We start from the raw sequence: 25,703 nt of genomic DNA, 5'->3' as shown, positions 1-25,703 counted from the left end.
ATATTTACTGGCTTGCATTTTGTTCAAAGATCACATCAAAGAGTGTAGAGACCAATTTCCAGAAGAAATTCCAATTTCCTTACCCTCAGTGACACAGCTGCAGAAACAACACTGGAACCTCCTTCCACCCTCAATGAATTGCATAAAAGGGCACATGTAAGCCTTGCACCTATTACATCGGACAGGACCGGATTCTCCATGGTCTACCAAATAAGGAAGGGCCTGTGGAATCCGGGGGAAAAAAGGAAAAAAAGGTCACATGATGATGAGAAAGAAGTGAACACACATACTGCAGAGCTTAAAACTACCTTCCTGCACACTGCATAGGATCTGGCATTTCAGCAGCTGTTCGACAGAGCACTGAAGGTGGGGAAGCCCAAGCAACTATTTTGTAAATGCTTTTCAAGCCAAGCTCCACCACAGCAGTTCTCTGTGGGCTACAGTTATTAATGGGCTATCCCACTCAGATACAAACAAGTACTTCCACATGGTGCTGCACTACTTTGAATAGTGGCCTGCTTGAAGAGCATTAGCTCTTGCAGGAATACCACTCCACACAGATGTATACCAAGTGAACACAAAAGACTGAAGCTATGCAAAGAATGGCTGTGATAACCTCGTGGGAGTGAGCACACAATTTACATTTCACTACAGGTTGGGTGTTTTAAAAGAAACTCTTCACCTCTTTGTATTTTCTCCTTGTAAAAAGCAAGCTTTTTGACAAAACAGAAGCCAGTCACTGCATTCCAGATACTCCAGAACTTAGAGTATCCGGACCATCTCAGCTGATAAGACTTATTTTTGAAGTACATCTCAGAATTGTTACATAGCAATACCATTTTTGAACTACTACTGATAATATATCGGTTTTGCAGCCAAAGATGAATAAGATGCTTAGCAACTTCTGTATCTTCTCAATCTCAGAACAAAGAGGTAGCACTTTAAAATTATAAAGACGGAACTCACACAAGCTACAAGCTGCATTCACAGTTAAAAGCACCTAAGAATGTAGCTCAAAAGAAAGTTTAGCTAATTACGACCAAAATTTCTGCACTAAAGGAATCCAGTCTGAACTCTCTCTGTCACCCTAAGTCTCTGATCATGTTTAAGAGACAACATAATCATTGGGCAAGAGTTGAACAAATGCCCTGGTCACTCTTCATGCTACAGATGTGTCACAGCTCTCACTCAACCCTACTAATTATTTATTGGCAATACACTGGTTTTGCAGCCAGTGCTTCTCAGCACCTATCGCCCAGGCTGACCTCCTCAGAGAAAATAAAATTTGAAGTTTTCTAGCTGCCAGGCAACGTTGGTATTGTACTCTGACACAATAAGCTTTTTTCCTCAGCCTCTCCCAAATAACACACATGCAATCACTACAGGGGTGCTGAAAACAGGCAGTGATACGCATAACTTCTCACTACTTACTTCCAGAGGGCACAGAGATACTTCTTTTTGAAGCCTCAAGCTTTGCTTTCATAACTGTGCATTAACATTGGACAAAAGTCCTGTATCTGGCAACCATGCACTGAATTTTTTTATATGTTCTAGATTTACCTGAATGCTGTCTTTTCATGAGACATTTATCCACTTGTCACTGATATGCTAAGCTCCAGCTCTCTTTACAGTCTTACTGTTCTGAACAGCTGATCCTTCACCTGTTAGAAGGGTGCCTCCACAGGGAGACTGACCTTGCCATAAAGAACTTCCCACTTCGAGAAGCAGACTAGTCTCCAGGGAAATTTTCCGATCCTCAATCCTAGCCTTGTTTTTCTGGCTATCACAAATGTTTGTTCAAAGCATAAACACACTAGGAGACCGAACAACTAGTTGTTTGTAAAGCTTCTCTAAAAATATGCAGCTCCATAGGCCTCTGAGTTTTCAAATGAGACCACATTCTCATTGTGTCTCCTTGTGAACTCCAGCCACAATACAGCAATACAAGAATTAACTTCATAACTCAGTTTCATCTCAAACCAGACTTCAAAATCCAAGCCACAGTTTAGTTGCATTAACAAAATGTAACAGGTAAAAAAAGAGAATATTCCTTTGCTTAGCGGATGCTGAAGTTAAACTTTACAGGAAACATAATGCTGCAAACATATGTACTCAAATTTAACAAGCATATTTGTCTTTATGTCACTGCTCCAAGCAGGCTAACAATACACAGTAGCTAGGGTATTTAAAATACTTAACAAAAGTTCTAGCTCTAATATTCTTGAAGCTGTCATGTTCTCAGCAGCCAGTGTAAAATGCTAGATAAGCACAACTACACCTAGAAGGAAATATGCACTGCACAGAGGAAGAGCTGAAATACAAGTGAAGCTCAGCAGTGCCCAGTACTCAGTCTTGCACTGTCATCCCACACAGTGCTGTGCCTGTACACACTCATTAGACAGCTTAACCAGTGCTGCTTGACACATTCTCATTCAATTACACAATGTCCTAGAAGAGACTTAACATCAGTGATTAGTAACCGTTCAAATACTTTAGGTCAAGAAAGAAATTGAGATTAACTGGGAGTGTATGCATTTGTAACCATCCTAGTGTTCTGGTTATGCGGTCACAGTGCTCAACAGTTACTGCAAAAAAAGACAATTATCATGGATAATTTCTAACGAGAGAAATCCTAAACAGTTTGAATAAGTCATTTGTCTCCCTTACAGATCTCTACCACACCCTTGCAGAAGAATCAGTGTTTATCTAGTCTTCATCACCTAAACATTCCTTCTCAACACATCTGTTAAAGTTGGCATCCAATAGCATTCTCCTGATGAGTTCAAAGTGCATACAGTGCCTATGAAACTCTGCATATGGTTCTCACCTCCTCTGGGCGTAGAGTAGCCAGCGGTTTTATGACAGCAGCTAGAGGAACTTGGGACTGTTTGGCCATATCTGAGGTGCAGGGAATATTGTAAGATGTGCATCTTATGTAGCGGGGGCTTGCGTTACCTGAGGAACAAACAAAAAAAACCCCACAATTTTCAGTACAAGTCAAGTTTATATTCAAGAACAGAAACAGAGACAGTCTTTGTGGCTAAAACATAACTGAGGGTAAGATTTACCGAAGAAATCCATTTTAATCTATGCAAGACCTGAATTTCAAAGAAAATGCCCCTTTGATTAGCTACATATAACAACTCAAACCTTATAATAACTCAGACCTTAACTCAAAACATATGAACTTGACTTTATATCAAATTGAACCTTAAAAAGGCATTAATGTCATTTTTTGCAGACTAAACCATACTATAGGCAGAAAACTGAATTCAAACATTTCTACTGTTCAAATTTGTAATTTTGGCTGAAGAGTAAAGCATTTGATAGTAGAATTGGATTCTGAAGTTTTGAAGCTTTAAATAAAAAAGATAAAAAAATAGGCAATTACAAATGAAATATCCTTTCTCTATGAAGCCCATGGACCAATTCACATCCCACTCAATTTAAGAACAAATGTAGTTCCCAATCCAATTCAAACAATATTGCTAACAAATTCAGTTCTTAACTGTTGTTGATATAAGCTTTACAGAAGAGGCTTAATTTGTTGCTTTCTGATATTCCTGGTAGTGCTGGTCCCACATATCTGCCTTGGAAAACATTTTTTACTTGCAAATCAGTTACTAGCTACCAAACAATCAGAAGATTCTAAATTGAGATCAAATCAACACAAGACTGGAAATCAAGCTTCTGCTGGTGAAAAAACCATTCCCAGCCACTGAAATCATTCCTCAAACTTTTGCTTTAAAGACATACTCAATTCCATCACTGATTCTTCGGGATTTGTGTTTTGTTTGTTTAGAAAAATATTTTACCTTGATCCTTGACCAAGAAATCAGTAGTAACAAGAGGTGGGACCTGCCCTCTCACTCCAGTGACAAATGGTTCTGACCCACAGTTATTTCTGTCATCTTCAATCACTTGAATCTATGACGGAAAACACAACATCAATATTTGGAGGCTTGGTTTCAAAGCATGGTAGAATATAAAATTTGTATCTGTAAGGCATTAAAAGGGGACCTGAGACAAACATTACTACCTCTAAAAACAAGAAGTCTAAAGCAAGTCAGTTTTGTCAAGCAGTCACTTCTCAGTTTGATTTCAACTAGCACTGAATGACTAACAGTAAATTGTCAAGAACTGAAAATAATAAGCTGTAAGTAGTGTTTTCCCCAAGAATTTTGAGTAGTAGCACATTTTGTGTTCTAAGGCCTTATCTGAACTCATAAAAGCCAAACACAGATTAAGAGCAATTTTTGGTAATATTCCCCCCAATACCAGTCCTAGCCAAATTAAAATTAGAAGCTTCTGTAAGCCTGAAGTTCTATAGATAATCTGCCTTTTCCTTTCTGTATGTTCCTGCTATTCCCATAGCATGCATTTATTTCTAACCACTGTAACTCCAACCTATAGGTAGGTGCTTGCAAGCTCAGGTGGAAGTCCTCATTACATCCTGGTGCAAATATGCTTAAGATAATGGAAACACATTAAACAGTTTTAGTTGACTGACGTATCTACTGATGTTTGTGAAAGAACAGAAAACTGTAGTTATACACAGTTTTAACTGCATTTCCATACTGGTGCTTGAATGAAAGCATTAAAGCTATCAATCATTCTTCTGATCTTATTTTGCCTTATCAAACACACATGTCTGCTTAAACTGCAAAATGCAGAAGTTTGCATGGCAGACCTTCTACCCTCTCACTAAGGGCTGCAAGTTGTCAGCAGAAAGTCTCCCATAGCATCAGTGACTACTCTAGGACGTATCTAGTCCCATTTCAAAAAGTCTACAGACTGACACTGGTGATCTTGATGCTCATACCTGTTATAAGACCAAATTGGACTAAATGAGGAAGAAGTGATACAGGAGTAACAAAGTCAAATGTGGTGTGGGTTTTTTTCCCCACCTTCCAATCCAAAAAGTAGCTGCTTTGTTCTTTCTTTAGGTAAGATACTCTATACATAAGCATTAAATTTTCAAATGTAATGGTTATGTATGAGCACAGGTAATGACAGAATGTTTATAGGTCCCCGTGCCTTATATTAATCTACTGGAAGATTTATATCAAGAATTAACATCAAAACAGTTCATCTTCAATTTTCAAACTTCAAGGCATTAGCCCAGTACTGGTATATCAGCATGACATATCAAATTCTGCTCCAAACTCGTAGAAAACATTGCTAAAAATGCTCATGCTGTGGGTATGTTGAGGCACACACTGTATGGACAATTATACTGATGGCTTACACCAAAATGCCAGTTGGAATCTGATGAAGGAGATATCCTAAAGATCAGACAAAGTGGAGGGGAGGCATTCTTCATGATCTGTTTCTGAAACATTCTGCTTTCTATTGCCTCACCATTCATCAGAGAAGATTTTAACAACCTTTTGTGGTGTAATGTTACTAATTTTGATAAGGCAAGCAGAAGACAGCAAGGAAAGGGTAAAGGATTAATGATAGAGGGTTAGTGAGGTGAAGTTCAGGTTTCAGGCATGCACAGATGTTCACCAACACACAAACTACAATTACATACATATACAGCACTTACTGGACTAGGAATTGCATCTGGGTCTATTCTGTGCCTGGGTTTCTGCTGGGGTGGCAGCTCATTAAGTTGCTTATTTTTTAAATAAAAAATAAAGAGTGCCACAAAAAAAACAACAAACAAAAGACAAAGAGAAAAAAGAAGAGAATAATAAACCAAAAAGTAACAGTGTTACTTCTTTCTACCCAAACCTGTAGCACTAGAAGTAGATACACTTGGTTCATGCAACAGGAAACATCAGCTTCTGCAGCACAGACTGATTCCAAAACCAGCCTTGCCAGGGCTTGAGCTCTGAACACGCTGCTAACAGAGGTGGCAGCTCATATGCTTATTTTGGTTAGAAATTGAGGATTTATGCTTTAAGTACATGCTAAAATGAAGGCAACTGACACAAGCCATTTGAGATCTCATTTAGTGGAAGAGAAGCAGACAACCAATTAAAGACTTCTAATATTCTGTGAAAAAAATATGGTCATAAACTTTACATAAACTTGGAGTCTAAACAGATAATATTTTTTGAATACAAATAACTTCTGAACAGCACCAGTCCAGATCTAAGACATAACTGAAGACTAAATTATTATAGTTTTGCAGCAAACATTGTAAGCACTGCCCTGGAAAAGCTTCCTATTATCAAATGACTGTGATCTTCTGAGCCAGTAACAGAACAGCATCGGCAGCAGTAGAAGAAATGGCACAGTACACCAGTAGCAGTAATACTGTCAGGCTTAATATTACTCATCATTGCTAAACACTCTACGTATCACTGCTTGTCCTTTCTTGAACCTCTGTTCTGAAAGATAATCCCAGTTTGAGAAGTTGTCCATATTTTACTCAAGTTGTGTCATGACTTAATGACCAAATAACCCGATAACCTGTTTTCTGACAAGCTATAAGAAAAGTGAAAGGAAAAATGCTAGTCATCTCCTATTAACTGTACTTTAAAGGTGGATCATAGATGGTCACCTCAAAACCTGAAATTGGCTCATGGTGGTAAGCCATTAAGCAAGAATTCAGAAATGGAGAAACAAGCATAATCAAAGTCCTTACAGATTCTCGAAATGTAACATAGTACAGAAAAAGACCTGAGGAAGTAGAGCATTCATTTGCCTTTCTTTAGTCAGCAAGAAAAATATCACTTCTTGGATCATTCATAACAAAAGACTGAAGCCAGATATACGAAAAAAAAAAAGCAAGCAGGAGAACAGACTGATGTTGGTTGGAACGAGAAGCTTGTTTTCAGCTTTGGTCTTTGACAGTTCCATTTTATGTTAAAAAAAAAACTAGGGAAGAGTTCACACTGGTAAGAACAAAGTAAGCTTACAGGGCTCGGAATGGAATCTGGATCCAAGCGTTTGGGTGGAGGTGGTGGTACAGGTTGACTTCCATAATTTGCTGTTCCTGGATAGGCTGCTCCATAGTTTGGTTGAGGACCCCTCACCTGCCCAAAGGAACCTTTACAAGAAAGGAACAGCAAAATCAAACAGTGGCTAATACTAGTAATTTCGTTATTTGGCACTTCCCACTTTTCCTGTCATTGTCAAAAAACCAAGAAAGTCGCGTTCTTCAGTTAATTAGGATTAAACATACTTATCAGTATTTCAGGTTAGACCTGTACATCTCTACTAGTGATCCAGTAAACTGATGGAGATTGTCCTCCTTAAAACCACACTTAACGAAACACAAAGTTTTAGACTAATATATTTTTAGAATAATATGATTACAATATGCATTAAGATCATGCACTATGAACATTTAAGTTAAACTGCAGAACTGCCTACTAGAAAGTACACACAGAACTGCCAAATAAGCTAGCAGATGACACGTAATTCCCCAAAATAAAGGTATGCAAGGAGTTTTCTAAGGCAGTTTTGGCTTGCCTGAAATCAGAGTAACAAGTTAATGTGTGATTATCTCTTTTGTTTTGTAACTACCTGAAGTTATATCATATTACTTTAGACAATTTCTTGCAGTTAATGGAATACACCACGATACAATGCATTAGTGTTCCTACAGTTCATCGCAATTTGCACAGATATTTGCAAGTTATCTACCTGGCCAGTTGTGCAAAACTGCATGGGGAATGGGATTCTCAATCCTCACACTTGCACATGATTACTTTATCCTAGCTATCTGTAAATGTTATTGTTTAAAAATCAGCCAAAACCATTTATAATTCAGAAAGCTTAACTGACACTATTTATAAACACACACAAAATATGAAAGGTTCTAAAAATTAAATGTAATAATAAAATTCTGATTACAAACCCTTGTAGCATTATGACACTCACTACTAAATGACTTTTTAGCCAAGTACGCTAGGATTTCTTTAGTTATATTTAAAGGATTGAAACCTGTATGACAAGTATCTTAAAATGACACATCCTATTGTTTATCTTGGATTTGTCTTTTAGACATGAGCACAGGGAAACACTGAAGTGCCACCAAAAGCCCACAAGTAACAAAACTGAAATCCAGTTCTCAGTTTGCACTACACAGAGAGCATATATAGTGTACGATTTCTAGAGTAGGAATACTCACCGTTCTGCTGCATTTGGTATCCTGGCTGAGGAGGATGAGTTGGAGGAGGAGGTCCATGGAGGCCACTCATGGGAGGCCCAGGCTGTGGCCCTGACATAGATGGTGGAGGTGGTGGTGAGAATACATGATTAGGCTGGGATGCTGGTGGTCCAGCAGCTGTCTGCCCAGGCGGTGGTGGGCCTGGCATGGTAGGTGGCCTTGGGGCACCTGTGGCAGAAAGGTAAGAGGAAGGTCCAAACACTGTAGAAGAGGAAGGAAACTTTAAAATAGCAGATGTCAACACCCAGAGAATTCCCATCACCATATGGTAATGAATCACTGATGAGAGCATATCTTTTATGAAATTACCAGCATAACTGAAAAGCAATAACATATTTCTGTAGCCAGGAAACCTCACCATATCCTAGTCCAGCTGGGGGAGGAGCAGAGGCTGCAACACTGCCAATAGTCATCCCTGCCATGTGATTGCTGAGCTGCTGCACACTGGTTGGGGGGGGACCATATTGCTGGAATGTAGGTGTCTGGGTGACAGGCATTGATGCTGAGCCTGGCAGATATGGCTGAGAAGCAGGTGGCCTGAGAAGGAAGATGAGAAACGTCACTGGATTCCCCATTATACAAGCAGTTACAACTCTCTGTGCTTTATAAACACTAGCTGGGTCTCAGTTATTTACATGAAGCACTGTAGCTCAGTTTTGGAAAAATAATTACATATCCTGCATGGACTTCATTTCATAAAAATAAATAAATCAATTCTTAAAATACAAACTCTACATTTATAGCATTTTTTGTTAATTCCATTTTAGTTATAGAAACAAAACAGAAATACTGCCATGGCGGCTACAGGTGAGCAACAGTAAGGCCTGCACAGTTACGTAAGAATGCTCTGTTGCTTTAAGGATTGAGACTGCACTGACAGTGCTGAGCTTAAGCAGAGGAAAGCAAAAACCAACCACCTTACCCAAAACCAGTAATCAGAATGAAGCAGTGAGAACTGCTGCCACTTTCACCACAAAGGTAATGCCAATACCTTTCTGGAAATGGTGCCCAAGAGCTTTACATGAAGATAGCTCAGGGATCCGTAACGGACAGGAAAGGACCCAAACCAATGCTAAGGAATTACGGACCGAGATCAATTCACACTACCAAAGAATCAAATACTATGGCAGTGTGGATGCAATTGTTTTAAAAGAAGACAGACTATGAGAATCAGAAAATGACTACCACAAAGAAAATCTCTGGAGAAGTGGTTTTGATCCGTCACTGACATATGCTCATTTTCTTCCAGAAGTTTTTAATCTGCAGAGATTCTTATTGTCTAATACCCCTATGACAAAACATTGTTCTAAAACAGTAAGTCAGCAATAAAGAAAGTCAACATCTACCACAGTAAAAACAATGTATGTAGTTTGGTTTAGATCCTAAAAGGTCTAGATCTAGCATAGGTCTACCAAGGCACGCCTTTGTTATGACTTCTTCATGTATGTACCTCTGCATCGGGGCTGTTGAAGCTGGAATCCCATTCTGCACATCTCCCTGTCCAAATGGACTGTATGTCAGGTGATCAGAAGGAACCGATGCTCCAGATGTTGAAGGGGCTCTTAATGAGCCTACAGACATAAGGGGAAAAAAAAATAAAAATCACAACACAGAAGCAAGGGCTTAAAGCATGAAAAAAATCCCAGAAATAAAAAGAAGTGCAGAAACAGTTTAGCAGTGGCCAAACTGCGGTATCAAAACTCCAAGAGCAACAAATAATTTATACAACTATATTAGGAGTAGCAAACTAAAGCACAATTTTTTAGTCAGTGTCACTAGACACCATCTTCACATAAACCAAGCAGAAAATGTGCATTGTGGAGGGTCTTCTATCGACAATTTCATCTTCTGGTGAAGAAAAGAAAAAGTTATCTTGGAGGGGAAATAACTGAATACCTCACTGACAAGTCCAATTATGTTTATCCAGACCAAGGAGAGTATTCACATGGAACCTAACGCTTTTTACAGGTCAGTTTTCCCTACTTGAAAGGTCAGCGGATTATGTGAGCAGATTCAGAAAATTACATCTAATTGCTCATTAATGGGGGCCACCATCGTTCTTCCCCAGCTCTCGAGGCTGGAGGCTAACATGAATACTTTCTCATCTTTCAGACTGAGCTGGTTTAGTCACAGTTCAAACGTATTTGCCACAAACCCAAGTCTTTGCACTTTCCACAGACCACACAATGCTGCATACAATACCAGCAGACCAACCACAGTGTCTACTTCCAAAAAAGAGATTCTAAACTTCTATTTTAATATTATTAAGTTAAAAATGCTGATAATTAGAACCATATGACTATTCCTGCTAACCACAAGAGAAAGTATTTAATGTATGGGGTACCATTAAATACAGATGACTAAACAATGTAAACTTCCCCATGAGACCAGGGCAGCACATATACACTGTTGTGTATCTCTGACTGACATGACAAGTATAAAAGGGACTCTGAACCCTTGTTGTGAGGAACCATTATGAAATAGGAAGTCAGAGAGGCCATTTCTCAATTCTGCAGTGTAATTTATACACCAAAGCATGAGGTTTCAATTTATACATTTTAATCTTATTTGCTACATGTAAATTCTTAGTAAGCTTGTGGATGTAAACTCAAGGAAGGAATTAACTAGACCTTGTATGAATAACCAGTGATTTCTTGGGGCTTTTTTATTACAAAACCTCCTCCTGTTCTTTTTGAGATATAGGATTTATTTTTTTTCAGAGATACTTATTATCCTTATGTACCTTCATCACATTAAACCTTGTATTTTCTAAACTACTGTTACAGCACCTTTGTCTTACCATTTCTCTGGCTAAGCATTTTCTGATCTCTTCACTATTTGTATGTTGTGTGGTATTTCTATTTCTGAATGTCTCTTGTGATATCCTTCCAGTTAATTTGGTATACTTTCACCTATTTTAGAATCTCTTTCCTTTCATAGTACATGTAAGCTGTTTGGCATTGTTACCTTTTGTCTCTGAAAGCATATTTAATTCATGGTGGGATCCTACACATTGTTTTACATAAACTTCCCCCCAACTTTAACAGATATACAATTTGACAAATGCATGCTTACTTCAGAAAAAGCTCCAGAAAGTCTTTTTCTAGCTCTTGTCACAAACATAATTCTGTAACCATTACCACAGACTCCTCAAATAGCCACTGAAAAAAAATCACTTGAACAGCTATGAGTATCTGGTTGTTTACTAGCTTAAGATTCATGACTCTTGAGGAATCCCAAAGTTCCCCTTCAACACCTTTGAGATACTGCACTGTTCTTAATCACTTACAGACCTCAAAACAGAGGTAGATTACAGCAAAACTGGGAATGCCTGTGATTTTACTCAAAGCCTCCAGACTATCAGGTTTTCCTCCACTTCTGATTCCATACTAATCTAAGCAAATTGATGCTATTGGAAATAGCTCTTCTGAAATACCACTAGTCGGAAAGAAAGAAAAGTATAATGATTTCTTGTAGTGCTCCTAATTCTTACATTTTGATTGCTAGCTTTGCAAAAGTATGTCTTTCTTCAAGCCACAGCTTTTGAAATCATAATTATTCCTAACATATACTTGGTTTCTATGCTACAGCAAAGGAGACTAAAGACTTCTTTTTTCCCTTAAATGAAAGCACAAGTTACAAAAATCTCATGACCTCCAGTAACAACCTGATGGTGCTGTTATCATTTCTAACCTCATGTTTTAGTCCTCTCTCAAGTGGGAGGCTGCATTCTTTTAAACTAAGGATTCCCCCTGACAGAACCTAAACAGGCCAATTCAGGTTTTGAAATCAGTCTTCAGAAGACATTAGTCACAAGTCAGGTTTCATCTATGAATCTGCAAGCATAAGGAATTTCTGCTAGGATTATTTCTTCATAGCCCATTTATGTCTTTAGAGTGCTGCCTACAAATTGACTGAGAAGTCCCACCCACCTCTGCCTGAATAATCAGGTATCCACACCTCTGAGATAAATATCCATATTAAATGGGAACTTTGCACAGAATAAGCAGCACAAACACTCTCACGAAAAGGACACCATTTACCTATGAAATTAGGTGCAAGAGAAGAAGTGTCAGAGTTGAGAGAAACAGGAGAGCCCTTCGAAGGGAACCCCAAGGAAGGAAAGTAACCTGGAAAGACAGAATACACCAGTGAATCAAGCCTGAGAGAAAGCACCAAGAGACAGTGTTTCCAATGTTAAAGACAGTCTGCAGTGCAGAAAACATATGCATAAAATCCACACCACATTTACCACATTATTCCTTAAGCTATATTCCCTCTCACTTTTCTAACAAGCATACCATGTATTATCAACACAGTTCATATATTAATGTTAATACAAGCGTTAACAGTATTGTAAACTAAGTCCATGCAAAACAATCCAGAAGCAGCCTAATTGTGACTGGTATTCAGGTAATTTTGTTTGCACTTTTAACTGAATGATCTCATTAGAAGGAAACAGTTCCAACGAAGAAGGTGAGAAATTGTCCTGGTTCTTTCAGTATTCTCACAGAAAGAAGCAGCTATTTTCAGCTAGCAGCACAGTACTCCACTTCTGGTCCCAAGCAAAACTAGCATCACTGGCACAGCATTCCCATATTTCCATTGGTGAGAGATAGAGTTTGCCACATAAATCAGATACAAAGGACTCCCTGACTGAGAATGGCATCTGCTACCAACACTTATTCCACTCAGTCCTCCAAGCTATTTTGTTGTTGTTTTTAAAATAAATCCCTAAGACAACTACTTCGAGATCACAGATTAACATTGGCAGTTTTCCTTTTACCACTCAGTGTTCCCTAAATTACTGTCACTCCAGTGCCTCCAAAAAATAATTCTCTTCTTTCTACAGTATGCAGCTGCAACAGGTCTTGCTACAAAGACCCGCAATAAACATAACATTTTGGAGATGGGGGTAGAAAAAATAACTGTCAATATTTTCAGTACCACCGGTATGCTTTCTTTGATAATGCATGGTTTGTTTGTCACCCTCTTCTCCCTGGTTATCCTATTCAGCAGCTACTTAACGAGTCAACTTCTGGCTGTTGTGCTAGTGCCCAAATTTTACATTCCTTCTTTCTAAAGATAGGAATCCTGGATTTACAGTAACAGTCCAAAATGCACAATGTGACAATGGAAATTCCCTTAATACAGTCTGCTACATCTGGGAAAGTTGGTGTCAGAAGTAAAGATGGAAGAAAAATCTCCACAAACCATGGGTGACATTAGCCTGATGTATCAACAAATTACATGAGATACTGCTTAAGAGTAGAGCAATACATTTTTGTTGTCCATATGAGACCACCTAATTGCTCTCAGTGTCACCATATCTTTCAATCACTGCTGCCACAAACAAAATCTGTACTTTTAATCTTCATAAATTCACATACCAAGCTTTCTAGGTATGTTCTTACTGAGCTGTCATAATCACATTTCTGCTGTTCTAAAATTAAAAAAAGCAAACCAGAAATAATTCAGAAGGAAGAAAGTTAACTCCCTTAAAAATAATTGCTTTTCAGATTTGTAAAGCCTGAAAGCTATTGAAGTATCTGACAGAAGATGCCCATCAGTTTCTTTTCACTAACATCCTAAACATTCTTCACACTGCTAACAGCCAAAACCTGCTTTCTATAAATAGTTGCACTGATGAAACTTTTCCAACAAATCCACAGTAATCTTTGTCCTTCTTGAATCTCCTTCTCTCCCTTACTGAAACAAGTCCAATTTTTTCCCATTCCTTCCATGGGACAGGAAACACTAGGAAGTCAATGCCTATACTGAGAAGCCAAACAGCGCTCAATGGCTGAGCCCTGCCTCTGTCTTCCCAGCAGGCAGGGTTTCTTTCCTCTGCCCAGTGCTGATTTTCATTACTTTTACAGGAATTTAAATCCTCCATGAAATTAGTTCACAACTCATAGATTAAAAGTGCTGTTGTAAGAGATTTACTGAGAGGAGGGGAGGAAGAGGATTAAGGAAAGAAAAGGAAGATGGAGCAACTGAATAATCCATTTTTTAGCATACCACGCTAATTCTACTTCACTACCATGCTAACTTCAGACACAAAAACCCAACAGAGTAATTATTCAGCTCCCAAATTTCAGGCTTGCACTTCTGTTAATTCCAAGACAACTATAGGCACTTTGATTGTTCTATCCTTCTCACCGATTTTCAGATTCAAGAAGTTGCAAAAAAAAAAAAATCAAGATGTACTTGTAGGGGAGAACAATACAGAGACCATTGGCATGATAAGCATATTACTCAATTTCCTCTCACTACCAATCTGAAGTGTAAACAAACACTTCAAAGTGAAAGTTTGTATTGTGCTTATTCTGGTAGATTCATTCACCTGATTTTGAAAGGCAGAAATACTCCTAGTCAGAGCACAGAATTTTCTCGTCTACATTTCAGATGTTAATATCACTATGAATCTCCCAAAGCAATTCAGGTACTCAGAAACAAAGACTCCAAAAGTTCTTTAATAATCTTAAGTTAGCCTTTATTTTGAAAACAGGTATGAAAATTTAAACTACTTTGGTGACTTTTGTTTGTTTTTGTGGTTGTTTGGGATTTTTATTTATTGTTGTTATTTAGTTCTTAAATAAACAAATCCAACCAGCCACGTGACCCTGCAGAAACAGGGAAATTCCAGAACACATTAGCTTAGAATCATACAATCATAGCTTGCCACATGTTCACAAGCTTTCTACTGATTTTAAAGGCATTTGAGAGAACAGCTCCAAATATGCTTTCTGCCTAGAGCTGTATGTCTAGATCTTTCATGCTAGCATGCAGAACTTTCTTAATAGTAATGTAAGGGAGTCTTAATTATAAATCTGTTACAGTCACTACCTGCTGCCCCTCAACATAACCTCATCAGGAAGATTGTCCTAGTCGGGTGCTTCGGTATCATGGGGGCAGGGACATACAGAAAAAAAAAAAGCAGGCTGTGCTTCTCAACATGTCAGTTTTATGGGCTATTAAAAGAAGCGTGAAAGAAGTAGACAAATGACAGAACAGCAACCTCTTAATGTACAGGAAGAGTTTTAACATCATGTAAGCTATATACAGAAAGAATAATAATTGCTGCCACAAAACAGAGAGTAATAAGTATACACAAAAAAAATCCCATGCACACAATTCAAAAGCTATCAATCATTAAGTTTTGGCTGAGAAGTACCTTGTGGAGGGGCTGGCTGTTGATATCCTGGCATCGGACCATTATAAGCTCCATATTGCAATTGAGGAACCCCTGGCAATGGCTGTCCTCCGTAGGCAGGCTGCTGGTATCCCAGATATCCAGGCTGAGGTCGCCCGTAAGGAGGCCCTGTGTGAGCTTGCTGGTTTACACTCATTGTATTCACATCCCCAAACTAATCTCACCTGCAAAAAGCGGGGGAAAGATGGCTTTTAGCAGACATAAAACCAAACTGGCCAACTTTGCTACTGGCTTTACAGGAACAAGAGCTCCCAAGACCCTAGAGAAGATGAAATATTAATGGCAATATACACTCACACAGCATGGTTTTCAAGTAAGATAAACCTTTACAAGAGGTAGTTAGAAAACAGTATTTTAAGAAACTAGATTTTCTGATCAACTTATTCACTGCTTCACCCTGGCTAGACTTGAGATCATCATCTTAGAAAAAAAACCCATAATTTGTCACTCCATAACAGATGATTATCAATTTTCCTGAGACAGCTTGCAAGCTACTTCCACCCCACAGAACATCAGACCAACAAAAACCAGATTTCATGACACAGATGAGAGATTCCTTAACATAAGACTTAAATAATACTGAACAAGTTCAGCTTTCATCCCCATGTTAGTCTCCTTGATCATATTTCATTGATCCAAGCAACACACACTTCACCATCCACAAAGGCTGCTACTTTAAGTGTTTGATAGTATCTAGAACATGATTACTAAAGAGGAGGTTGGCTTATTTTTTCTTGAAACAACAGATGATTTTAAGTCCTTGTTATGTACAAAAATTTCAGAAAACGAAGATATTCCAAAAGCAGTATGTTGATCTAAAAAAGATATTTAAACTGGAAAAGATGTCACTAAAAGTTATAAGAAAGCATAAGAACTGAAACAGAACAGAGACAGATGTTTATTTGCAAAGTTATGTAAGACATCTTGCTTAGCAGACTCCCAATTCCTCTGACTAACTGTATAGAGATTGACTGACTTTATAGAGAAAAGACAGAAACAGCATTGGGAGACCCCAAACCAAGCAGGCAAATCTTACAGTACCATGGTACCAAGCAAGCCATAGAGCCCCTGAATTGTGGAGAGCCAAGGAGATGACTTCATGGTCTATCTCTCAAGGATACTTCGCATCTCCTGTACTCCTTTGAATGCTTCATATATCACTGTTACCTGCTTCAAGTAAGACTATCTACACTGACACTGTAAAGAAATGTCTGTTTATGGAATTCAATTTTTTACTTCAGAAAAAAATCCAGTTTATATAAAAATGCAAAGTTAAAGGAAATAATTCATGATGCCCTGATATTTTACTCCAAACCCTATCACGAACTTGTGCATTAAAGATAAATAGCAAATATTCACACAGAGGAGACATAAGCTGCAATAACCACCAGCTAGTTGAGGCAAATCCCAAGAAGGAATCTATAGCTTAACTCAAGTGGATAACAAATACCCAAGCTGTTTTGCCTATACATTGATTAGCATATGCCAACCAATGCAAAGGCTCATTCTTCACACAACCAAAAACATGATGTCAAAAGAATGATTTCAACAACCGACACCACAGTTAAACCTACAATAATTACAGCTCTGTAAGAACCATACACACAGAAATTCTTTCAGATCCATATATATAAAGGGAAGATATACTAGTCACAGTGATGTAATTATTTAGAGAAAAAAGCTAGCATAATACACACATGACATTTAACCTCCTACAGCTGATAAACATGACAAATGTCAATACTAAGAACACTAATGTTTACTCTGAAATTAGATACTAAACTTTATATGAAAGGAAATAAATTAAGTTTTATATTTTTAGTCTTCAAACTGTATGAAGGTAATAAGTTCTTTTTCTAAACAAAAACTTTATCTTAAATATTTAAAGGTAATTTGCTCTAGAAACTAGCATATGCAATTTGCAACAGCTTACAACAATGAGAAAGAATTTTTGATCAGCCTGCAGTGTTTTTAAAAATGATTACGCAAGATACACATGACAGCAAGAGAGTAATTTCTAAAGATTCTGGTTTCCCATACTATCTTTGACTTAGTTCTGCAGAACAGTCTAACCTGAGCAGCCATGGAGCCAGGAAATATGGACTTCAGGACCTGATCCCTTCCCAAGTTCCCCTGAAGGTTAACCTCTTCCTCCCCAGATGGGCAACCAATGTTGCCACACTGCAATCACAGACCTATCTCCAACCACCTTTTTTTCAATGCAAACAGTAAAGCAGGAGAGTTCCTCTTGCAAAGGTGCATGGTAAAAGGAAGACTGCTCTACCCACACATCTTGGAACATCCACGCATGGTTTTCTGCCAAGGAAGCAGGACTGCTTCCTCTTCTTTTTGCCCCTGACTTGCTTATTGGATTGCACATGAAGAACTTGGCTTCTAGTCACTGGTCTACAAACAGGTCCTTCATCCAGTAAGAGCTGCAGTCAAAGTAACAGCATCCTGTAGGATACTTCCTGAGCTATAATCATTAAGACATTCTTCATAAGTTACACCTACAGAAATCCCTTAACAGACCTAGTGTTTGAACAAGGAATTACTACAGGGCAGGAGATCAATCCTTCATGCTTTTTTCCTTTTTATTTTTTTTAAAGTACAATGGGGAAGAACTCAAGCATGTACCTTGCAAATCACTTCTGACTTACTGTTGTGAGTGTATACTCAGTAAGTGATCTTACCTGATGATCTTTTACTAATCTCTTTTCATCCCTCTCATGTGAATATTGGTATTTCCCACTTGAGCAGGCAGTATCTGTTGGCTTGTTGCTATCTCTACAATAACACTAAAACCAAGAGGTAAGCTCATTTAATGCAAGTCTTACAGAGAAAGAGTTTTGAGATAATTTCTTACACTTTCTACGGAAAAAGCAGCTACAGAACAGAAATGGTTCTACCTTAAAGTTCCAACTGAGAAAGAATGGCATATGCCTCAGACCTTTAGTTAGCCCATATGGCAGCCAGTACAGGCTTATCTCCACCATAACACAAGCTCTATACTGGCAGAGGGTTAAGGAGGGAGCTGATGAAGTGGAAGAAAACTCAAATACAAGGCTGGTGTTGAAGCTGGGGACAAAGCTGCTTCATTATTTTGGTTGCTCAACTTAAGGCTAGTGGCGCACTTGCTCATCACTCAGGTGTAATACCATGAAGGGCAGGGCCAAGAGTATCTACCTCTGAGAAGGTGGAAGAGAGTTGTCATTAAATGACTCAATTTTCCTTCTCCCCCAGTACAAGTCATTTGTATCAAACAGCATTAATTTTGTCTCCACTCAAAATACACACATGTAAACTATAAGGTGGTCACTTGAAGAGATATGGGGAAAAGGAGAATTTTATGTTCTCTGTCTTATGACATGAAGGAAAAGTAAAATCTCAAAGAATGAAATGCATTCACCAGATAGGAAGAAATGGAGAAAACAGGCTGTTTCACTTGATGAAAATATTGAGGATATTCCTTTGCATGTAGTAACACTGTATTAAAATATGCTGTTGAACTCAACAAGTACACAAAAATCAAACAGGCAGGCCTTGTGCTATTGGGAAAATACCATGACAATAAGTGGTCATTACTATAAATAACAAACAATTCTCCTGTGAAACATGAGGCAATCACTCCATGCTGGTTTCTATTCCTCTGCATAAAGGCAGTTTATCCTGGAAGTTTTGGTCAAAATAGTTACATAGCTAAAACTCATACTGGAAAGCTGTTATACAAGAGAACCAGTGCTGATCAGCAATGAACAGATGGGATAAAAATTAAGAGTAATATGGGGTAGGGGGGAAGAGGTGTCTTCTACAATAGTTCCCAGATTCCTTAATATCCAAACAAAGCACACAACAGTGCAGTTTGTATGGCCTGTTAAAAGAAAAAAATAAACCCACAAACACTAGTGATTCACACAAGATTGTTTCAATCAGCAAACCTCCCAAATCAGCGAAACCTGCATATTCATCATTTTTTATAGCTCGCATTCACTGTTAATTCCCTTTTGAAACTGAAAAGCTTGATCCCATCAGCTCTTGATCGCTTTCTAAAGGAAACACATACAGCAAAATTACTTTCCTTCAGAAAGATGCTAGTGCTTTTTTTACTGGTCCCAGGAAAAAAAAAAGAAAGGGTGGGGAGAGAGAACCTTAAAAATGAGGGCAAAAGAAAAACCGAAACAACAAACCAAACCACACGAAAAACCAAAAACCAAAAAACCCTCCAAAAACCCAACACCCCCCCAAAAAAACCAAAACAACAACACAGCACCAAAACCCCCAGCCAACAGCATGGCATCCTATATTATGGTGAAACTACGAAGCAGAAGGAAATGTCTAATTAATTTCTGAACACAGAAATCAAAATAATTTTCAAAAGATAGGACAGAAAGGGACAGTATTCATCCTCAAGAGATGAGTTCAGAATATTACCTACAGTGCTTTTAATGCTTCCATTCTGCAGCTTTATGGAAAAGTAGCAAAGTTACGCTATTCTTATTGAAGATCTAGACTCTGAACAACTTCCACATAAGAACACTGTTCTGCAAGGCAGATGCTCCTGCTTTTGTTTCACCAACAGCCTGACTAGATCCTCTACAAGAACTCACAGAACATTTAATTCTTTTCAGATAAAGGAAACTCCCATTTTGTTTTTTCTACAGAAAATTCTAGAAGAGAAGCTCATATCCTGGAATTTAGAGACTGGTAACCACTCTGGAAGCACTCAGGTCATTATAACAAATGCCACCCATGTTTGTCCAATCCAAAGGGCACTACTGGAACTGCCCCCTCAGTATGGTTGTATTTTTGTGGTGCTCTATCTTTCCCCTGGGCAGAATCTCAACTTGTGACACATGGATAGTATATTCTTCTTCTATACATCTGAAATCACTGCCAGAAACATCTATTTTAACAGTTCATGGGAGGCATATGGCACAATGTTACAAACTAGTATCAGTGGAAGTCCAGAAGCCACCATATTTTCACCAAGGACACCTTCAGGAGAAGAAAGGATAGATTTGCTGCTAAAACTTCTTGACACGAGAGGTACTAGAGCAGATTTTTGCAGACAAGTCACTCCTGGGCTGATCCAAAGAGGTCTTTCAGGCTTCTGGACATAAACAGTTTGCACCTAAGGTGTGATCACTTCTATGTCCTTTTAAAAAGGGCCACATTAAACCCTGTTTTGTTAGGCTGATTCATCATTTGGGAAAGGTCCTATACAAGTTATGAGAGTAAACTGGTGAAAAAAATGACAAAAAAAAGAAAAAAAAAAGCTTTGTGGTAGGTTTAAGCTTAGGTCAAGACTATTTCCAGCCTCTGTGCCACCACCACCAGATTTTTACTTCAGTAACACTGAACCACAGAATAGTTTCGGTTGGAAGGGACTGTAAAGATCATCCAGTTCTAAACCCCTGCCATGGGAAGGGACACCTTCCATTAGACTAGATTGCTCAAACCCCTGTTCAACATGCTTTTGAACATTTCCAGGGATTGGGCATCCATCCCAGCTTCTCCGGGCAACCTGTTCCACTATCTCACCACCCTCACAGTAAAGAATTTCTTTCCAATATTTCTAATCTATATCTCTCATTTGTCAGTTTAAAGTCATTCCCCTTGTCTCATCTCTACATGTCCCTGTCAAAGAGTCTCTCTTGAGCCTTCTCGTAGGCCCCCCTTTAGGTACTGGAAGACTGTTATAAGGTTTCCCTGGAGTCTTCTCTTCTCCAGGCTGAACAACCCCAACTCTCTCATCCGGTCTTCATAGGAGAGGTGCTCCAGCCCCCAGTCATCTCTGTGGCCCTCCTCTGGACTTGCTTCAATGGGTCCACATTCTTCTTGTGTTGGGGGCTCCAAAACCAGACACAGTAGTCCAGGTAGTGTCTCACGAGAGTGGAGTAGAGGGAGAGGATCACCCTGTCTCCTCGTGGGACTGATTTACACCTCTCTCTCTGTAATAAAGGCTATGAAAATATTTCAGACTCAGTTGTGGGCATTGCTTCTGGAGAGCAATCCTGGGGAGGCAGAAATTATGGAAAATGTGGCATTAACAAAATTACAGTGAAAGATTTCTGTCTTCCTTTGCTACCAGCATATACGTGTTGCAACGTGTGAAGTCATCTGACTCATTTCTGTGAACTTCGCACAAGTATAATTGATTAGGAAAAGTTACAAGGATAGTTTAGAGAAGAGGCCAGAAGGAAGAATGGAGGAATAGGAATATATAGAATAAGACTTAAAATCACATTATAGTACTAAACAAGTTTTTCTTCACATACATTGTAACACTAGCCACCTTTCAAACTTCTGTACTCTGACTTCTTCTACACAAAAATGCACCACACAAATCCCATCACTCACAATAAACAAAAAAGGTCAGAATTAGCTTTTCGTAATGCATACCACCCAGTTTATACTGACTTTAGTGTTTTCTATACTAACAATATATCTTGCTGAACATATAGGTACAAGCTCTATCTTCACAATTCATCACTAATAAAACTTTTCTGACCTAAAGAGCAAGAAACATCTACCTCTTCTGTGGAGACCTTGCTGCTAATCACTTTCAATCACTCTTTGTACCTTGCCCTTCCTTTAGCCAACCATCAATACTTTCTTGGATTTTTGACCCTCCTTCTGATAATAAGCATTACAGGAAGAAAATATAGTCCTACAGTAGCAGAAGAAAACATTCACAGCAGTACAAGCTTCAAACGGCTCATTAAAGGAATAATCCTTTAGACATCTGTTCACTGCTATAACTCAGCTTTCAGCCATGAAATTAGAACCTGAAGCAAATGTCACAGTGTATTAAGCAGAAATATTCCTTACATCAATGTTCACTTCACAGTCTGTCTATATTAATAAAGAAATCTGAGTTGTACAGCTTCAAGCTGAATAGGGTAGTTCCAGAAGAACCTTTTCTATACAACAAAAGGACAGAAATGCTTATAATTCCACACACAGCGTATATTCATGATCGAAGGTGAGTCTCCTCTAAAGAGAAAGGCTCTGGAGTTCTAGGACACATATATTTCTATCCACTCAATAACCAGATGACGTACTCTGTGAGAAGGGGAAAGAGGCTGGAAGAAAGAGGCGAAAGCTCAAGTTCCCTAAACCTACTCAGGACAACTTCATATTAATAAACACTGAAGACTGCAGGATAAAAATCAGCAACAAGTAATCTCCTATTTGTGTGGTGTGAATTCTGCAATGCTCGTAAACACCTACAACAAAAAGGCACTACATACTGGGTCTCAGGTGGTCATTTCTCTCACTCTAACATTCCCCCCCCCAACATTTGGCAAAGTTGACTAAGGATCCCTGTAACAGAAAAGGATTTATACATATTTTTATGGAACTATCACATTAATGGCTAAAATTCAACACTGACTACCAAAGTGAAAAACCAAAATAAATCTGTATTTAACATGATACTACAAAAATTAACTCTGGTGGAAGACTTCTGATGAAGGTGTGTAAATACTTCACCTAAATTTCAGCAACCACTTCCGTCAGCTAGTACGCTTAAACAGAACTTCGACTATAGTGTGACAGCTACCACAGAGGCCTAGTTTGTATGGTTTTGCAAAGTCTCTGATAAAGACTTAAGACACCACATGCACATACTTAAAACCTCCCGAGAATAAGAAGAAATGAAACTAACCTTCATGCTACTCCAAAGACCATTGCTCGAAAGAGTCAAAGCAAACTCCAACACCACAAACCAAACATGTTTAAAGCACCACCTACATGGAAAGCAAGAATCCATCCACTTTTCCCAAGACTACACTTATAATTTGGTCATGTCATCTCCACTCCTTTCCTTCTTTCTTTTTCAAAGGCACAATCACCAATTTTTACTACTAAACTCAGTCTCCCTGTGGGACAACCATCGAATGAATGGGAACATGAACAGCTCAACGTAGACACTGGGGTAAAGATTCGCAGATCACAAGATATTGGGGACGCTGCAGACCGAGCGTCCGCCTCACAGCGCACCCTGGCCGAAAACAACCACTCAGCTATGAGGGTTATCAGCTATCAGGGTGCTACGGCGGAACTCGCAATCCCCGCAACTCCCCGCACCTCCCCGCACGATACTTGGACGCCGGGGGCTCCCCTCCAGGCACTGCAGGACAAGGCCCCGCCGACAGCCGGCTCCGACCCCGCTGGGCCGGCACCCCCTGTGCCGAGCCGGGCCGCTAGCGATGAGGGGCGCCCTCACCCATACACATCACTGAAGAAGACCCGGGTCCCTGCAAAGGCCGGGCGTGGCGCGTAGGCACGGCGGGCCCGACGTACTACCCGGCTGGGCCAGCGAGGCCTCATCTCCTTGGCGGGGAAGGAAACGACGGCAGCGCCTCAGGCTCGGGCCGCGGCCGGGCCGCAGCACCGGCCACCCCTCAGCCAGCACCGGGTACCTCCGCGGCCGCCGCCCGCAGACCCAACACCTCCCTGCAGAGCCTCACTCACCGCCGCTGCCCGCTGCTGCCGGACCCGCTTCCGGTTTCCGACGCCGCCGCTCCCCCGCCCGCTGCCTGCCACGTCCACACTCCCCGCCAACCCCCGGCCGCCACCGCGCCCCACCCAGCGGGGCCCGGATGAGGCGCAGGCGCCGTGCGCCGCGGGCGGTGACGTCGCTCCGGGGGTGCACGTTGGCGTTCCTCGGCCTTGACGGGAGCTCTTCCGCGCTGCGCCGTTTGCGGGGGTTGTCCGGAAGTGCCGGCGGTGGCGGCGGCAGTCGGGGCTCAGCCGCCGCTCCGACCGAGGTTGATGCCGGGGCGCCGAGGCCGTAGCCGCCCTCGTACTTCCCTCAGGCCGTGGGCAGCGCAGGGAGAGCGGTGTTGCGGGGCCGCTGTGGTGGGGGCAGGTGCCTCAGGTCGATTGCATAGCCCGAGAACCAGCGTTCCCCGCTGGAGAGGGGCCCAGCGCCGCTCAGCCCGTGCGGAGCAGCGTGGCCTTGGCTGCGTGTCCCGTCAGCGGTCTCCGAAAAAACACGACTTGGGAGCACACGGAGCCGGTTTCGCACTTAAATGCAATGTGAGGGGGTGGTGTTTGCTCGTATGTGCTCAGCAGCACCATGCAGTGGCACTGGGTGAGCGGTGGAGTAGGCAACCAAGCAAAGTTGCGTCCTGTGGATGTTGCAGTACAAAGGTATCACAGAGATCTGTTAAGATATTAGTCACTGAGAACTAAGCACATGCAGAAAAAGGAGGAGTTTGTGCATGGGATCTTAACAGAAAATTACATTGTAAGCCATGTAGCAAACAAAAAAATGATTTTATTTTCCCTTATAATTCCAAGGGATCAAGGTGGTTTGGGACAGCAAGGAGGTCTTGTCTGTCATGGCCCTAAAAGAGAAAACGGTGAAGGAGCCAACGATGTGGGGACCCACCTGAAGTAGTGCATCCAGCTCTGGAGCCTGAAGCACAGAAAAAAGCTGTAGACCTGTTGGGGCAGGTCCAGAGAAGGGCTGCAAAAATGACCAGAGGCATGAACACCTCTCCTATGAAAACAGGCTGAGAGAGCTGGGGTTGTTCAGCCTAGAGAAGAGAAAGCTCCAGAGAGACCATACTGCAACTTTCCAATACTTAAAGAGGGCTTATAAAAAAGATAGGAACAGGCTTTTTAATACAGCTTGCAGGGATAGGACAACAGATAATGACTTTAAACTAAAAGAGGGTCAATTTAGACTACATATAAGGAATTTTTTTTTATATTAAGGGTGGTAAGACACTGGAACAGGAACAGGTTGCTCAGAGAGGCGGTAGATGCTCACCCCTGGAAACATTCAAGGCCAGGTTGGACAGGGCTCTGAGCAACCTGGTCTAGCTGAAGATGGCCCTTTCTTTAAAAAGTCACTTTAAAAGTCCTTTCCCACCAAAACCATTCTGTGATTCTGTGACCCTGATGGAAAGCCATTCTCTTGGCCACTGAGGAGTCCATGTATGTGGTGACCTGCAGAGAGCTGTCTGAATCCCATCTGTGTAGCTAATCCTGGCTATTCTGGTCCCAGTGTCTAATATTAGGAATGGCTGTAGGGGATGTCAGGGAGCAGCAAGCTGCAGAGGGAGCACATCACATCTATAATCTGCCTGTGGTTTTCAGAGCAGACGCATGGTGCTATTGTATAGTAACACTAGCTGCATGGAGAAAACAAGTGCACAGCACATCACTTGCAAGCTGTTTTTGTTTAGTTTCTTAGGTGCTATCACCTGATCTTGTACGAGTTTGTGCCTCTGTCATGTCCTTGCCTGAAACTCATACTGATGAATCCTGAGAGCTGGATGACTCCAGGATTTGCATTTGGAATGTGAAGTGGAAATAAAGTTTTTACTGAAATGCTTCCAGCTT

General features: G+C 40.3%; 1 protein-coding gene across 1 annotated transcript in view; it reads right to left on the bottom strand.

Moving 5' to 3' along the window:
- SEC24C (SEC24 homolog C, COPII coat complex component) overlaps window positions 1-23,879 on the bottom strand; it is a 37,989-nt gene extending 14,110 nt beyond the window's left edge. Inside the window, exons 1-10 of the mRNA XM_034065288.1 lie at window positions 23,823-23,879; window positions 15,306-15,508; window positions 9,579-9,699; window positions 8,487-8,665; window positions 8,090-8,296; window positions 6,873-7,003; window positions 5,552-5,620; window positions 3,816-3,927; window positions 2,828-2,955; window positions 84-222 (exon numbers count right to left, since the gene is read on the bottom strand). Coding sequence (XP_033921179.1) covers window positions 84-222; window positions 2,828-2,955; window positions 3,816-3,927; window positions 5,552-5,620; window positions 6,873-7,003; window positions 8,090-8,296; window positions 8,487-8,665; window positions 9,579-9,699; window positions 15,306-15,480 — 1,261 coding nt within the window. The 5' untranslated portion in view covers window positions 15,481-15,508; window positions 23,823-23,879. The remainder of the gene's footprint in view (window positions 1-83; window positions 223-2,827; window positions 2,956-3,815; window positions 3,928-5,551; window positions 5,621-6,872; window positions 7,004-8,089; window positions 8,297-8,486; window positions 8,666-9,578; window positions 9,700-15,305; window positions 15,509-23,822) is intronic.
- Between the last annotated feature and the right edge of the window lie 1,824 nt (window positions 23,880-25,703).

The sequence above is a fragment of the Melopsittacus undulatus genome, chromosome 8 (genome assembly GCF_012275295.1).
Source record: "Melopsittacus undulatus isolate bMelUnd1 chromosome 8, bMelUnd1.mat.Z, whole genome shotgun sequence".
Lineage (NCBI taxonomy): Eukaryota > Metazoa > Chordata > Aves > Psittaciformes > Psittaculidae > Melopsittacus > Melopsittacus undulatus.
Note: the sequence above shows the minus strand (reverse complement) of the source record. Positions and strands in the feature narration are given on the sequence as shown.